The sequence below is a fragment of the Dromiciops gliroides genome, chromosome 6 (genome assembly GCF_019393635.1).
Source record: "Dromiciops gliroides isolate mDroGli1 chromosome 6, mDroGli1.pri, whole genome shotgun sequence".
Lineage (NCBI taxonomy): Eukaryota > Metazoa > Chordata > Mammalia > Microbiotheria > Microbiotheriidae > Dromiciops > Dromiciops gliroides.
Genome location: NC_057866.1, coordinates 67803848 through 67820816, shown reverse-complemented (window position 1 = coordinate 67820816; position 16969 = coordinate 67803848). Strand labels below are relative to the sequence as shown.

The 16969-nt window shown below is 34.5% G+C and overlaps 1 protein-coding gene across 2 annotated transcripts in view; it reads left to right on the top strand.

The window, feature by feature from the left end:
* TBC1D19 (TBC1 domain family member 19) overlaps nucleotides 1–16969 on the top strand; it is a 116164-nt gene that overhangs the window by 40429 nt on the left and 58766 nt on the right. For both annotated transcript variants that reach the window (XM_043973484.1, XM_043973483.1), the window contains 4 exons: nucleotides 2532–2604; nucleotides 5343–5381; nucleotides 7614–7726; nucleotides 15186–15260. In XM_043973484.1, the coding sequence (XP_043829419.1) occupies nucleotides 2532–2604; nucleotides 5343–5381; nucleotides 7614–7726; nucleotides 15186–15260 (300 nt within the window). The remainder of the gene's footprint in view (nucleotides 1–2531; nucleotides 2605–5342; nucleotides 5382–7613; nucleotides 7727–15185; nucleotides 15261–16969) is intronic.

The window sequence follows — 16969 nt, the reverse complement described above, 5'->3', positions numbered from 1 at the left end:
ATTTGACCATGGCACAGGGCATTCAGCTGCTTGGAGCTTCAATTTTCTTATCTGCAAAATGAGGATAATAATATTTATACTCTATTTCAAAAGGTTTTGGCTAGAATAGCATTTTGTAAACTATAGAACTATTAAAAATATGAGTTGTTAGGAGAAGAAAAATCAGGAAAAAAGATCTAAGTATTTAGGGATTGTTATTTATTTTTCCCTCTGGCCTCCACTTTATTGTGTTCATAGTATACATTAAACATCAGGATCAGGAAAAATCTTTTTTCTCAAATTTATTTACTTATTTGCTTGCTTGCTTGTTTATTTATTTTTATTTTTAGTAATAAACATTTTTATTTATAGTTTTTGGTTCCAATTTTTTTCCCTCTTTCCCTCCCTCTCCTCTCCCTGAGGTGGTAAGCAATCAGATATGGGTTATACATGTATGATTATTGTAAAGCATTACCATATTAGTCATTTCATATAAGAAAACTTGAATAAAAGAAAAAAATGAAAGTGAAAAAATATCATGCTTCAGTCTGTGTTCCATCAGTATCAGTTCTTTCTTTAGAAGTAGATAGCAAGCTTCAGCATTAGTCCTTTGGGATTGTCTTGGATCATTGTGTTGTTGAGAATAGTTAAGTCTTTCATAGGCCTTTCTGAAATTATCCTGCTTATCATTTCTTAAAGCACAATAGTATTCTATCACCATCACATACCACAGCTTTTTTAGCCATTCCCCAATTGATGGACATTCCTTTGATTTCTAATTCTTAGCCACCACAAAAAGAGCTGCTATAAATATTTTTGTACCGATAGGTCTTTTTCTCTTTCTGGGGATGTCTTTGGGATATAAATCCAGCAGTGGTATTGCTGGATCAAAGGGTATGTACAGTTCTATAGCCCTTTGGGCATAATGGTTCCAAATTGCTCTCCAGAAGGGTTGTATCTTTTCACAACTCTACCAACAGTGGATTAGCGTCTGTCCCAGCTTTCTCACATCCCCTCCAGCAGCCAGTATTTTCTGTTTTTGTTATATTTGTCCCTCTGATAGATGTGAGGAGATACCTCAGAGCTGTTTTAATTTGCATTTCTCTGATCGATAGTGATCTAGAGCATTTTTTCATATGATTATAGATAGCTTTGATTTCTTTGTCTGAAAACTGCCTGTTCATATCCTTTGACCATTTATCAATTGGGGAATGACTTGTATTTTTATAAATTTGGCTCAGTTCTCTATATAATTGAGAAAGGAGGCCTTTATCAGAGATAAGTGTTTCAAAAATTCTTTCCCAGTTTTCTACTTCCCTTGTAATCTTGGTTATATTAGTTTTGTTTGTGCAAAAACTTTTAAATTTTATTTAACCCAAATGATCTATTTTACATTTTGTTTTACTCTCTATATCTGCTTTGGTCCTAAATTATTCTTCTGCCTATAAATCTGACAGATAAATGAGTCCATGCTCGCTCTCGCTCTCTCTCTTTCTCTCTCTCTCTCTTTTTGGTGAGGCAATTGGGGTTGACTTGCCCAGGGTCACACAGCTAGTAAGTGTCAAGTGTCTGAGGCTGGATTTAAACTCAAGTACTTGAATCCAGGGCCAGTGCTCTATCCACTGCGCCACCTAGCTGCCCCTCCATGCTCTCTTAATTTGCTTATGGTATCATCCTTTTTGTGTAAATCATGTACCCATTTTGACCTTATTTTAGTATATGGTGTGAGATGTTGGCCTATACTTAGTTTCTGTCACACTGTTTTCTAGTTTTCCCAGCAATTTTTTGTCAAATAATGAGTTTTTGGTTCCAAAGGCTTAGATCCCTGGGTTTATCATGTACTAGATTACTATTGTCCTTTACTATAGTGTAATTTGTACCTATTCTCTTTCATTGATCTGCCTCTCTATTTCTTAGCCAGTACCAGATTGTTTTGATAATTACTGGTTTATAATATAGTTTGAGATCTGCTACTATTAGACTTCCTTCTTTTGTATTTTTTCATTGATTCCCATGATATTCTTGAACTTTTGTTTTTCCAGATGAATTCTGTTGTTATTTTTTCTAGATCTATAAAATATTTTTTGATAGTTTGATTGGTATAGCACTAAATAAATAAATTAACTTAGGAGGGATTGTTGTTTTTATTATGATTGGAAAAATTAAGGGGAAAAATATTTGGTACTAGAAAGGCACAAAATTAAAGATTGTTCTTTTTGTTTTTTTGAAAAAAAGAATCAGTAAAAGAGAAACATCATATAGGTGGGGAGAAAGGACTATTGAGAAAAAAACTGTGAATTTCTCTCATGCCTTAAAATGTGAATTATTTGCACATAATGGGACCATAGTTTATAATGTCGCTTTTCTATTATCTCTGTTCTTTTCAGTATTTTAAAAGTTATCAAATGTTAAATAATCTCAGAAAAAGGGTACTCAGCACTATCTGGAAAATGTTTTTCATTTTTTAGTGAAAATGAATTTTTTATTTGGAGATTTTTAGGAATAGTAAGCCTGAGATTTCTATTTATTCTTGTTTTATCTTTGTTTTTCAGAAAGAGTTTTTTGTTGAATTGAGCTTAAATACAGGACAGCTGGGTATTGATGATGCTACACAAGTGCCTCCTGGTTAGTATTTATCTGCTAAATGAAATAGAATAATGACAATGGCCTTCTTTTAAAATATTATCTTATTTTAAATTAGCCCCTTAACATTTTACTTTAAAAATCAAAATGCTTTTTCTGATCAATATATTGTTAGGAAATTCTACACAAGAAATTCAGATAGAATCTTATAAGTTGCAAGGGATTTAAAAAATTATTTTTACTTAGAAACTGTTTTTCAAAGTTATTAGTGATAGAGTCTGGATCTGTGGATATAAAAGTCATTAGACTTGCAAACTTAATTTTTTTTGACAAAATCTATATTGTTTATGTTCCAATTTCCCTCTTCTAGTCATCACTATCCGTTTGTACTGTCCTTAATATGATTAAGTTAGGTAAACAGCGACATCTGCTTAAAGTAAAATAAGGTTAAAAATAATATTTATACAGACCTTGATTATGCAGATAATTTCCTCAAATTTTAAATTCTTGTTACCTGCATAGACATAGTTTCAGAGTCCCATTGTAAACATTGACTATCCTAAAAACATACCGCAAGGAAAAGCCTAATATGTTAAATGTCCTATCTGCCTAATGTCTGATTTTAATTTAGGCTTTGTTTGACCCTATGAACATATTTAGTATCTTTTTTTATTGGCAACTCTCATTGCTATACAGTAGGTAGAGTTTTATTTTAACCATAGCCTTTATTTTAATTTTTTTCCTTTTCCTTGATCCTCTGAAAGTACTTAAAAGTAATTTTCAATATGAGTATCTGTGTCTTTTAAAATATATTTTATTTTTCAATATCACTTTGACATCACTTAATTGTTATGGTCATTTTTGTTATCTCATAATTCATAGTCAATGATTGCTGCAGATGAATTAAATTGTTGCTCATTCAATAATAATTGCTTTTGCTGGTTTTGTATCTTGGTATTATTACTTGGGGTAAAGAAGGAGGATTATAAACCTATTTTTTAAGTTAAAGTCATGGTTGTTTCAAATGTTCTATGTTTTACGACTGTAATTAAATTGAAATATAATCCTGAAAGTAAGAAAGTGTTACTAATTGATGTGTTTATTTAAATAAGTTTCATTGATAAATTTAAATTATAGCTGAAAAGAACTTGGACTAACTTTCAAATTCTTAAAAAATCAATCCATGTGTAAATTATTTTATTTATCATTTTGTGAGGGCCGAAATTTGGATATACGGAGCATTAATTGGGTGACTCACCTAAATATTGGGGTCCCGGAAATATGAGGGACCTTTATGTTCACCCTCCCGTCTGAACTGCCTATGGAAAGCTCTCCTTCTGACCTCAGTAGTATATGTAACTTCAGGGTGGGCCAGGTGTGGCCCCTCCCAAATGAGTCAGCTAAAAAACTGCAATAATAATTTTATCACAAATAATTTTTACCACATTCCCCCCCTTTGTTTCTTCGGAAAACATATGGATTGCTATATGAAACAGCCAAAAGTAACAGAATATAATACCTTATGCTAGCAAACAATATGTTAGTAACAATATAGAAAAGAGAGAGAGGAAAGTTTTGTCCAGAGGGGCGGTCCCTCATGAACTGGCACCTTGACGCTGGCCTGTAGAGGGAGGGCCTTTGCAGAGAGCACATGTTACAAATGGTGTATATAATAACAGAAGGAAAAAAGAAAAACAACAAAACAAAACTGTTCATTTAAAGTCTCTGAGCTCTTGTCTTCTTGGAGTGGTCATCAGGAGAAAACTAGACTCTGGTCTGGACTCTGGTTGTCTCTAGACTCACTTCTTTAGCTGTTGAACTGCTGGATTTTTAGTAATCCTTAGCATAGCATTGTCAGTGATCAAATTAAACAGTGAGAGTTCTTCAAAATATAACTCATACTCAAACTCGATACATATATATATATATAATATTATGATTTTTATTCATTTTTATTTTCTCCATAATTTTAGATTATTTACAAATATAAGGAGGAAAAACTCTGCCATTGAAGTTCAGAATCTATATCTGACAACTTTTTTTTTTTTTTTTGTGCGGGGCAATGGGGGTTAAGTGACTTGCCCAGGGTCACACAGCTAGTAAGTGTCTGAGGCTGGATTTGAAATATATCTGACAACTTTAAAAAACTTAGTTAAGTTTTTCCTCTCTTCTAGCCCACTTTATATGTCTACAAACTCACCTATGTTTTGCTCTTACACATGCTTGTCATGGCACCAACATTGGAGAAGAGGGCTAATACTTTTTTCATAGGTAGTATTACTTCTTCTTTATAACTTTGAGGGACATACTTGTGATATCGGGATCTTTGTAATAATAATCCTTGTTACATTAGAATTCTGGTAAGTTTATGTTTTACCAGCATACTAAAGTTCTTAGTGGGAAAAAGTATCACCAGTGGCCAGTGCTTGGTGATAAATCTTATGATATTATGAATCATTGTTTATTTCAAAACTATATTTGTGGGAAAATACACAATTAATAGATAATTACAGTTTTGATGACTCTCTTTGCTTCCTCTTTTCAGTAGAATCAGTATTTTTTCATGTATTTTTAGAGGTTGCTCATATGAGACCCCAACTTTATATAAGTGTAGACAACTTGGGAAAATAAATTTTCTAGATACAAAGAATGGTCATTGTCACTATAGCTAAATATAGTAGCATCCACATTTTTAAATGCCAGAAAGGGTTGACAGTAGTTATGCATAATGTTATAGAGCATTTTTTTATCTCATAATGTTATTTTCTCTCCAAACTCAGAGCTTTTTGAAAATGAACATGTACGGCTTGGACAAAAAGGTAAGTTAAAATTCTAATTTTCATATATTCTTAAGAATTTAGCTTTCCCTAAAGAATTGTTTGCTTTTGGCACCATTGCCAAATAACCTATCCCCTAAAAAGTTAACCTAAGGAAATAATCCCATATAACTATAGATAATAAAAATATGATGAAAATATATATATAGACAAAAAGAGCTATTCTTTTATTTTTGCTCTAGTTAAAAATGTCAGCTGAAAAACTCCACAACTGGTTCACTAAAAAAGAAATAGAAAGCACAGACACATATCTCTATGATGATAATTTAACTCATGCTTCCTTTGAATTTTATTTTAAAATTAAAGAAGACTGTTTTGTCTTGGATACACACACATATTTCATTAGTGTTAATAGGAATTATGCACATGCATCAGGGGAAAATATAACCATAGTACTTCCAGATGATTATTCTCAGACATAAGACTTAACAATTGATTCAGCTATTAGTACCCTTTGGAATATTTTCCCTGAGTTTAGTGAAGTTTTTCCTGATTTTAATAAATCTGATTTTTCTCTAATAGCACAGACATATGTGATGTCAGTATAGATGCTTTATAGTTTTAGAGTCCTAAATTCAAATGCAATAATTTTTTTAAAAAAATCTTTATTTGTAGGATTTCATTTTCAATCTCTAGAATTTTTGCCATAAATACAAAATAAAAGATGATCCTGTAGTTGTTTGTTAGCATTAGTTTTTGTGACTGTGGATCAACAGATTTTTTATTCTTTGGCCATAGCCTTCATCCTTTTTATTAATAGGATGGATTTTATTACCTCTGCATAATAATAATAATAACAATAATAATGACAGTAGCTAAAATTTACATAACAATATATTTTTTAATTTAATTAAATTTATTTATTTATTTATTTAATTTTTTTAGTGAGGCAATTGGGGTTAAGTGACTTGCCCAAGGTCACACGGCTAGTAAGTGTTAAGGGTCTGAGGCCGGATTTGAACCCAGGTACTCCTGACTCCAGGGCCGGTGCTCTATCCACTGCGCCACCTAGCCGCCCCACATAACAATATTTTTAAAGTGTTTTAGATACACCAACTAATTTGATCCTAATTTGATCAAAGTAACTCTGTGAGGTAGATATATTTAGCATTCCCATTTTGCAGATGAGGAAAGTGAGACTTGGAGAAATTAAGTTACCTACCTATGGTCACATAGCTAATTAAGTGTCAGCAGTGAGGTGTGCATCCAGAGTTCTTCCCACTCTGCTAAGTTTTCTGAACCAGGGGTCACTGAACTTTAAAAAAAAATTGATAACTACATCTCAAGGTAATTGGTTTCTTTTGTAATCCTATGTATTTCATTTTATATATTAAAAAAATTATTCTGAGAAGGGCTCCATAGGCTTCACCAGTCTTCTTCATGACACCAAAAAAGTTAAGAACCCCTATACTACGTCATGTTGTCATATGAAAATATATATATTTTTGGGCTGGGAAATGAAGGTTAAGCGACTTGCCCAGGGTCACACAGCTAATAAGTGTCAAGTTTCTGAGGGCGGATTTGAACTCAGATCCTCCTGAATCCAGAGCCAGTGCTTTATCCACTGTGCCACCAGCTGCCCCCCAAAATAGTTCTTTTAAATAAAATGCTAGTGAGATGCCCATGTCTTCATCTTTATCTTTTTTTTTTTTTTAGCAATTTTCTTTTTCAGTAGCTGGAAAACTCTTAACATGAAAAAAATGTAAAGGTTAAAGGAACTTAATTTGAACAAGTATGAAAGAAAGCATGATTTGCTTTGACCTAAATTCTAAAAATGACTTTGTGCCTCTGAAAACTCTTCTCATTGAGTATTAGTCCCATAAATTGTTACAGAAGTGGGGTGGACGTTAGCCAGAGAGTATTATTAATCATATCATAATATCATTAATCAAAACTTACAGCAAAAGATGGGTGATCCAGAATAATTCAGAATTCGATTGTGTTAGTGTTATGAGAAGGGTGTGATCCATCACACTGGAAACCAAAAAAATGAGCAAGAAGAAAGTCACAAACTACAATGTAGACCTCAGGAATAAGCAGAGTTTTAAGAATGAGAAGCTCCTGAATTAAAAGGACCAAACGCCGCATAGCAACGAGTGATGATTTGATCACTTAAACCTTTTGTATCTGACTGTGTGATCGATGTGCTTTTAAATTGTTTATCGATTTCTACATCACTGATAACATTTTAATATTGTTTTTCCCTTTTGGCAGTTTTAGCCGAACAAGATAGTGCTGCTGCTCAACAGTACATCAGACAAGGGAGCCCAACAGCGCTCCGAGCAGAATTGTGGGCCCTCATTTTGAATGTTTCTAACCAACCTGAGGTGAGTAGAAAAGAGCACAGGCTACATTTTAGTCTTGCGTGCATGTTTTACAAAAGGTCAGCTGTAGGAAGGAGGGCTATTTGGTCATTTGATCCTGAAAGAATTTTTTTCTTCTTTTTAAGTTGTATTACTTTTAGAATTTTTGGAATGAGATTAACATGTGATTTGAACATTATTAAGCTCCAACTATACTCAATTTCTACCATGACAAATATTTATTATATGCCTAATATAATGCTAGAATATGAAAATTAAGACAGTCTCTACACTCAAGGAATTTGCCATTAGTTGTATCTTTTAGTCAATTCACAAACATTTATTAAGTGATTACTATGTGTCAGGCATTGTGCTAAGTGCTAAGGATACAAAGAAAAAGCAAAACCAGTCCCTTCTTGGGGGCAACTAGGTTCAAATTCAGCCTCAGACACTTGACCCTCATTGATCTGCCCCCTAAAAAACCCCAAACAGTCCCTGCTTTCAAGAAGTTTATATTCCATTGAGGGGGACAACATATATAAGTTAAAACATGCAGGATGAATATAGAGTACCTGGAAAGTAACCATTTCTCAATGGCTCTAGCAGCTGGGAAACCAGGAAATATTTCCATTGTGATAGCTCTTGAAGGCATAAGCATGTAGCAATAAAAAAAAAGCTATGGAAAAGTATGTATAGAATAGACTTTTCAATAAGAATATTTCACATCTAGGAAATAGATATATATTAAGAAAAATGTCAGTGAAAATTTAATAAACTAAAAAATTACTATGTATGCTGTTTACTTTTTAAAATCTTCTTGATAGAGTGTTTAGTTTTGGGTTTTTTTATTAGCTAGAATGCCTGCCTGGATAATATAAATGATGTGTAAATCTAAATATTCAAATAATCTTTTAAGTAAATAATAGGAAAATAGGGTTCTCAATATCTCTCACCAAAAAAGGATATATATGCTTTTTTTTTTTTTGCGCGGGGCATTGAGTGTTAAGTGACTTGCCCAGGTTCACACAGCTAGTAAGTGTCAAGTGTCTGAGGCCAGATTTGATCTTGGGTCCTCTTTATCCACTCTACCACCTAGCTGCCCCCATGTATATACTTCTTAGAAAAACCTTCACTTTTTAGACAACAAAATTATTCATGACTGCTGTAAAAAATTACTCACAAACTGTTGCTGGTAGAAGTTGTTATATTTCTTTTTTCTTAGAGTGGATAATAACATCTAATTTGTTTCTGAAATTTGTGAAATAATTATGTATTTTGTTAAACCTCTTTCAGGAGGTATAACAGCTGAACCCTAAGGGAGATTTGCAGTAGGGATGGCAAACATGAAAAAAAAAATCAGTCCATAAGCACTTACTGAGTACCTGCTATGTACTAAACACTGTAAAAGGTGCTGGGAAAACATACAAAAATGAAATAATCTCTAATCCCAAAGAACAAAGGGGAAGAGAAGAGAGAAGGGAACCGACATTTATTAAGCTCCTGTTGTGTTACCAGACACTGTGCTAAGCACTTTACAGATATCTTATTTGCACATGTAGACTTGCGTACCGAATAAATATAAAGTGAATAAGCACAAAGTCATTAAACACAAGGTAATTAGGGAGGGTGAGCACTAGCATTTTGGGAAAGGAAAGGCTTCCCGTAAATGGAGTGCTTGGGCTAGATTGATGGTGAAGGAAGAAGATAGAGCAAGGGGTTCTTAGCCTGGGATCTGTGCATTGTTATTTATGTATGCATTTTCTGTATGACCATGTTTCAGTATCATTGGTTTCCTTTTTAATCCTATGTATTTTATTACATGCATTTCAAAACATTATTCTGAGAATGGGTCACTAGGCTTCACTAGGCTTCCAAAAGGACCCATAGTGCAAACATATTTAAGAAGCCCTGATATAGGGGCCGCTAGGTGGCGCAGTGGATAGAGTACCGGCACTGGAGTCAGGAGGACTTGAGTTCAAATCCGGCCTCAGACACTTACTAGCTGTGTGACCCTGGGCAAGTCACTTAACCTTCATTGCCCCGCAAAAACAAAAGAAGCCCTGATATAAAGAAGAAATATTATACAGCGACCTGCATGTTAGAGTGCGTGATATTTGTCTTTTTGCCATTACCAAACAATTACTATCCATACTCATAGTGTAGGCTGGACTCCTCCTAGAAGAGAAGCCCCAAAAATCCAGTGAATGCCTCTGTGTCATCCAGAGTGTCAGAGAGAATAATCTTGTTCCTTGGAGAATTGAAAGACTCCAGGATAAAAACAGAGACAATGGATCTGAAGAAGCAGAAGTGAATCCTGACTTGTGCCAAGAGATTAAAGAATGTAACAAAACACTGAGTAGAAAGGGAGGAAGGACCACCAAACAATGGAGCTAATTAATAGGAACTTCTTCACACATAGGGAGACTTTGGAAGACAAGTTTGTGAAACTCTGCCTCACTTAAATCTAGTTCATGGGCAAGTCAATTTATCACCCTGCAATGTCATTGATCCTCTTCAAAAATGAAGGATGAGGGGCAGCTAGGTGGCACAGTGGATAAAGCACCAGCTCCGGATTCAAGAGTACCTGAGTTCAAATCCGGCCTCAGACACTTGACACTAGCTGTGTGACTCTGGGCAAGTCACTTAACCCTTGTTGCCCCACAAAAACAAACAAACGAATGAATGAATGAATAAATAAATAAAATCTGTGAAGGTGCCCAGATGTTTAACAATTGGGAAATGGTTGTTATTTAATAAGTAAAATATAACAAAGTGGGAAGTTATGGTCCATTAATCTGAGAAGGGGAGCTGAATGGCATGGTGGACAGAATGCCAGCCCTGGAGATAGGAAGATCTGAATTCAAATTTGGCCCTGGATACCAACTAGCCATGGGACCCTGGGCAAATCATTTCATCCTGTTTGCATCAGTTTCCTCATCTGCAAAATGAGCTGGAGAAGGAAATGTCAAATCACTCCAGGATCTTTGCTATGAAAACCCCAATTGGGGTCATGAAGACTGGGACAAGATGAAAAAAAAAGAGACCAAAAGCTCATGGAATACTATAAAGCAATTAAGACAGACAAAGATGAAGAATGTAAAGAAAAAGGGAGAGATCTGTATAAAAGTGTTCAAAGCACACAAGCAGAACAAGAACAAAGTGAATAAGAGCCCATGTAAGAGGAGAAGTAGGGGAAGATCATGGCTTTGGAATCAGAGGGTTTGGGCTCAGATGTTGCCTCTGACATGATTCCTATATTTTAAGTTATCATATACAAATACAAATCCTATCCTCAAACCCCATTTTCTTATTCAGCTATTCTCACATCTGTCTCTTTCTTCCAAATCCCACGTGTTAAAATCATGTTTCTTTAGCAAATATAATCATAGACTTTTGTTCAGCCGTCTACTGAGATTTATTATGAAAATCAAGAGAAGTCTAAAACAGAAAGAAATATGCTTATCAGTGCATTATAGAAGGTGTCTTATACACAGATGAAATAGAAGAATTTCCTGTCATTGGCAAGGTTCTCCAAATATGAATATTCACATAACTATGAAGCCTTCTTACTGAAATATATTATAATCCAGAAAAGATTAACTTTACCATTCACTTTAGAAAAAAAATGCCTAATAAAATGCATATTGCTCAGATCATTATTTTTAATTGTACAGGTGATCCATTGAATTGGGCCATCGTTACATACATACAGATATATCCATTTATGTATCTTAAAGCACTGTAGATGAACAGTGAACTTCGGGCCAGAATTGGGTAGGAAAAGGAGATGGGACTATATCCCATTTGAGAAATTACATAACATTTTCATTGATCCCCAGTAATTTGCTGTTATACAAGGTCATTTTTAAAATAGCAATTTCTTCTAGTAATAACTACTTTCCTTTGAATCATCAAATACAGTCTCAGAAGAATAAAATTAGGTGACCAGCAGGACAATGGAAAGATGCATTGTTGGGATAAGATATCTATAGGATATTATCAATAATGACTTAGAAGTAGCATAAAACACATATCAGGAATTTTTATCACAAAGCAATTGGCACATCAGATAGACAGCCCAAGTGCTCCACTGGGACATATGAAATAGTAAAATAACCAGAGGAAAGCTTCTATTAGTATAGTAGCTCATCTTTGGAAGAGTTACAAAAAGAAATGCGTGTACCACATAGTTATACTTAAAGACCTGGGCACTCCTAGTAAGGGAATGTCCACACTGATGAGTTAAGGGGCTAATTGTTTCATCATTTGGGGCTGGGATGAATCATCTTTTTTGTGAATTTACTTAATCTCTAACTGGTCTGTTTTCCATATATAGACCATAATACACATATACACATATACATATGTGTTTACACACTTACATGCATATATGTTAAACCATATATTCACATTTTGTGCTTTATATATTTATACATGCATAAATTGTTGTCTTTTATCATCTTTCAGACCATAAGCTTCTTGAAAAAAGAGTCTTTCATCATGGCTAGGTACAGTGTTTTACACACTGTAGATGCTCACTATTTGTGTTCTAATTGGCATTTTCAGATGGCATTTATATTCTGCCACAAGGAGAAAGGAACTTTTAAATCTTTGGGTATTCTGAAACAACACACACATTCTTATTTCTCATCAAGGCACCTTTTCAGAATTCTCTCCTTGCAAATTATTAAGAGCCAGACATGGTAGTGCATTGCCTGTAATCCCTACTACTAAAGCTGAGACTGGCCAATGTCTTGATCTCAGGAGTTCTGAGCTGCAGTGAGCTAAGCCATTCAAGTGTCTGTATTTTCTGGTACCAATGTGTTGCTTTTGTGAGTGACAGGCCACCAAGGCTACCTAAGGAGAAGCAAACTGACCCAAATAGGATATGAAACTGGTAAAAACAACTCCCATTGTTCAGTAATGGGATCAGGCCCCTGAGCAGCCAATATACTTGGAGCTTGGATGAGATAGAGAGACTTGATCTAGGCAGGTGAGGGAAGGAGTGAGAAAGTGAGAGGAGAGGAAAGGAAAGGAGAGGGAGAAAATAATTTAGAGTTTGAATAATACTTTCCACAATTCACATTAAAATGATTTTTTTTGGTGGGATTTCCTTGAGATCTTAGGACCTCTATTCACTGTGCCAAAATAATGATGATAATGATAATAATAATGATGACCGACATTTATTTACACTTTCATTTATTTGATTTTCAGAACTCTATGAAGTAGTTGCTATTACTTCCCCATTGTACAGGTAGGGAAACTAAAGCTGAGAGTTAGGGTCACATAGCTAGTAAGTGTCTGAGACAGGATGTGAATACAACTCCAGTGCTTTATTCACTGTGCAGCACAGCCTTTCCTTTGTGCTATGGATTAAATCCAATTCATGACACCAGATGATACTACGTGGGGAAATTAAGAATTTCATGTACCATATACTTGCTTTCCTACCAACAGCAATTCATTTTTTATATTTTAAAAAATATTTCAAAAATAAAATATTGCACATCTCCCCTATGAGAGGCAGTATATCATGGTTGATAGAGAGCTCTCTTTATCATTTCAAGCCCTGAAACCCTGGGCAAATCATTTAACTTCTTAATGTCCCCAGGAAACTCTCTGGTACCATAAATTGTAGAATGGGTTGCAGTGGAAGGAGTTTCCAATTATGCTTCTCTCCCCCAAGTCTCCCTTGTTAGATAGACCATAAATTCCTTGAGAGCAGAGACTCTTCTCTATCTATGTAGACTTCACAATACTGAACACGAGTTATATTTGTTGAAACAAATCCTATTATTGGGTTTTTTTGTCCATAGCAACCTGAGGATTACTTCAGAACCTCTGTTTTTAGTAAAAGTTTGTTCTAGAGCAAGGTGTTCTTAACTCTTTTTATGTCATGTACCGCTTTGTAGGCTGGTGAACGATATGGAGCCCTTCTCAGAAGAGGGCTTTTAAATGTATAAAATAAAATACATAGGATTACAAAGGAAACTAATTATATTGAAATACAGTGGTCAACATGTAAAAAAAATAGCTACCAATTCATAGATCTAAGTTAAGAACCCCTGTTCTAGAAACACCCTGAGTTGCTTTTATTGGTTGGATTTAATTTTTATATTACTCTGTTGGAAATTGATGCAAACTCATTAATGTTCTTAAATTTCTATATCTGTGATTCCAATTGTCCTTTTATTCATTAATCTACCTAATAATCTTTCATCCTATTTCTCTTTATTAAAAAGCAGTGTTCCACTCTGTCCCCCCATCTTGCCATTGTATTTTTACTTAGCCTGTCTATGAAGGATATGACTCATTGTACTGTTTCTTTTGTTAAATAGTAGATTTTTTCATATCTTATAAATGATTTCCATTTCCATATCCCAGCACACTTTTTGAAGTAAAATAATATATGTAAGAAATAAGGATGGGGCGGGGGGAATGAGAGTAGTAGAAAAACAACAGTTTTTAAATTTAATTAAATGTGGGTCTATCATAGTAGGAAAGGTGACTTAAGAAACATGAAAAAATAGAATATTATTATAACTTCCTTGTACCATCTTCCTCTGAAGATCTGATTCTGCTTGAGATCAGTTGATCAAGGATACTGTATTATGGAGTACCTGCTAGGCACAGGTGTTCTTTTGTTCCTCTCCAGGGTGCTTAGGCCTGTATTTGTCTCTGGCACCTGAACTGTGCTGCATGGGCAGCTGTGGTAAAATTTGGAGGGGGCTACATTTACCTCAGTTACTCTATTCTAGATTAGAAGGAATACTTTCAGGGACTGGAGTTGATTAGTTTCTTCTATTCTTAAATCCATCTCACATACTACTGTAAAAGAATCTGTCCATTAATATCAGTCCATTTGACTTCAAAGTGAACAAGGAGGTCACATCTAGGACATCCCAATGTGAGCATGAGTACTGTGATCTACCATGTAATGCTTGAAGCAATGGCCTGGTGGAGACCACTGGGCTGCCTTTAAGGTCCTATACTTTATCCTAGTTTGTGTTTCTCAGGATAGGCCTTATAAAACATAAGTTCTTGTTTTCTCCAGGAGTAGTGGTTGTAAACCTCAAGTCTCAATCAAGAACTGTGCTTCAGCAGGGTTCTTAATCCCTGAAGAGCAAATTTGGGGATTTTTTGGGCCTGATTTGGAATATTTGTTTATCTTAAATAATTCAAAATAATTCAAATCAACAAGCATTTTGCTATCTCTATGCAAGGCTCTGTCTTAGGCATGCAAAGTAACAAATGAAAATACTTCCTGCCCTCAAAGAATTTTTCTTCAACTGGAGGACTGTAACATGTACACAAGTAAGTAAATATACAGCAACACTTCAAAGTTAAAAGAGTAGGTTGTTTCTCTACCTTGGTCAGACGTTTGAATAAATAGTATTTTGTATTTTTATGTTTTACAAAAAGACTTGATTCTGGTTTTAATAGGATTGTTAGGGTTTCAAAGATGTTTCTTTTGTTTTAGGACCTATTGTATTATGAGCAGCTCAAGTCCAATGTTATTCAGCACGACCTTTTAGTGGATAGCCTCATTTATAAGGTAAGTAAATGTAGTAATGAATAATTTTATTTCTTATTTCATTAGTATCGTTAAATATTTATTATTGAGGATCCACAGAATATATAACCTATACTACTAGTATGCTGTGGGTTAGATCAATCTTTTTTTTTTTTAAGTAAGGCAGTTGGGGTTAAGTGACTTGCCCAGGGTCACACAGCTAGTAAGTGTTAAGTGTCTGAGGCTGGATTTGAACTCAGGTACTCCTGAATCCAGGGCCAGTGCTCTATCCACTGCGCCATCTAGCTGCCCTGGTTAGATTAATCTTAAAAAACCTTTTGAAAAATCATCAAAGTTATGGTTGGCCAGCCCTGAAACACACACACACACACACACACACACACACACACACACACACACTCACTCACTCACTCCATTGTTTACCAGCATATCCATTCCATTTGAAACTATCACCACCTCCTCTTTGTCTCTCTATATCATCAGGTTAAGAGAATGATAAGTTTTTGCCATTGCAAGTTCATTTAGGAATTACCTACAAATGCAAACAACAAAAAAAGAAAAAAGAATTGCAGAATATTAGCATTACAAGGCTGCCTAGAAGCAGCCAAGTCTATCCCATACATGAATAATAATACCCCTTATGATATTCTTGACAAATGGTCAGATAATCTTTGCTTGAAGAGGTTCAGGGCTAGAGAATCCTTCACCTCCCAGCCCATTCCACTTTGTGCAAACTTCTTTTTTTTTTTTTTGCAGCTTTTCTTTATATGAATTCTAAAATCACCTCTTTGTCACTTTCATCTATGGCTCCTAGTGTTCTCCTTGCAAAGTGAGGAAGTGGGACTAGATGATTTCTAAGGTCTATTCTAGCTCTAAATTTATGTTCCCCAAATATAAATACTTCATTTATTCAGCATCATTCATAATGACATAGAAGCCTTTCAAATGTCAGCCAATTATATTTTTATTTTCTTTATTCAAAGAATTCGTACCCAGTATCACTTTCAAAAGCCTTCTAAAACACCCAGTATATTGACTGAAAAGCAAAAAGCTTGTGCCAGTAAGTACAAGCTTTATAGAAAAAATAATGGATTTGATAATTATTGAGCAAGCTGCCCAAACATAACATTTATACTGTCTTTGTTTATTATCATAAAGCCTTTGACTCAGTTTTACAGCAATGGATTATTCAAATACTGAAAATATATGAAGTAGTTCCAAGTATCAGGAGGACTCTAAATTATTTGAAGCCTACATGGAAACTGTTCTCTATCTGAAATATGTCATTAATGTGTATGTGTGTGCATAATAAACATATTACCAATACAGTAATTTCAAGAACAGTTGATATATAAAATGTGGCATTTTTTTCCAGAGAGTGGAAAGACCATTATTGTTCTGTCCATTGGCAAATCCATTATCATTCCTCCTAAGGAGAACCAAGTTTGAATTCAAAATTAAAGGAGTTGAACCAAAATATTTATTAGTTGATAAGACATGGTTGGCATCAAGCTATATGGCACCCAATGAAAACGAAGTTAAACTTTTTTTTAATCTCATGGAGTCTTTATCCAATGATATAAAAATCTCATTTGGACTAAACACATGTGAAATTTGTAATGTACACCAAGAGCAGAGAGAGATCGAAGGCTTTAAGCTTGAGTCCAGAGTTCACATTAAATCAATGAATGGAAGAGAAACACAAATATTTTTATTTCCTCTTAGCAAGA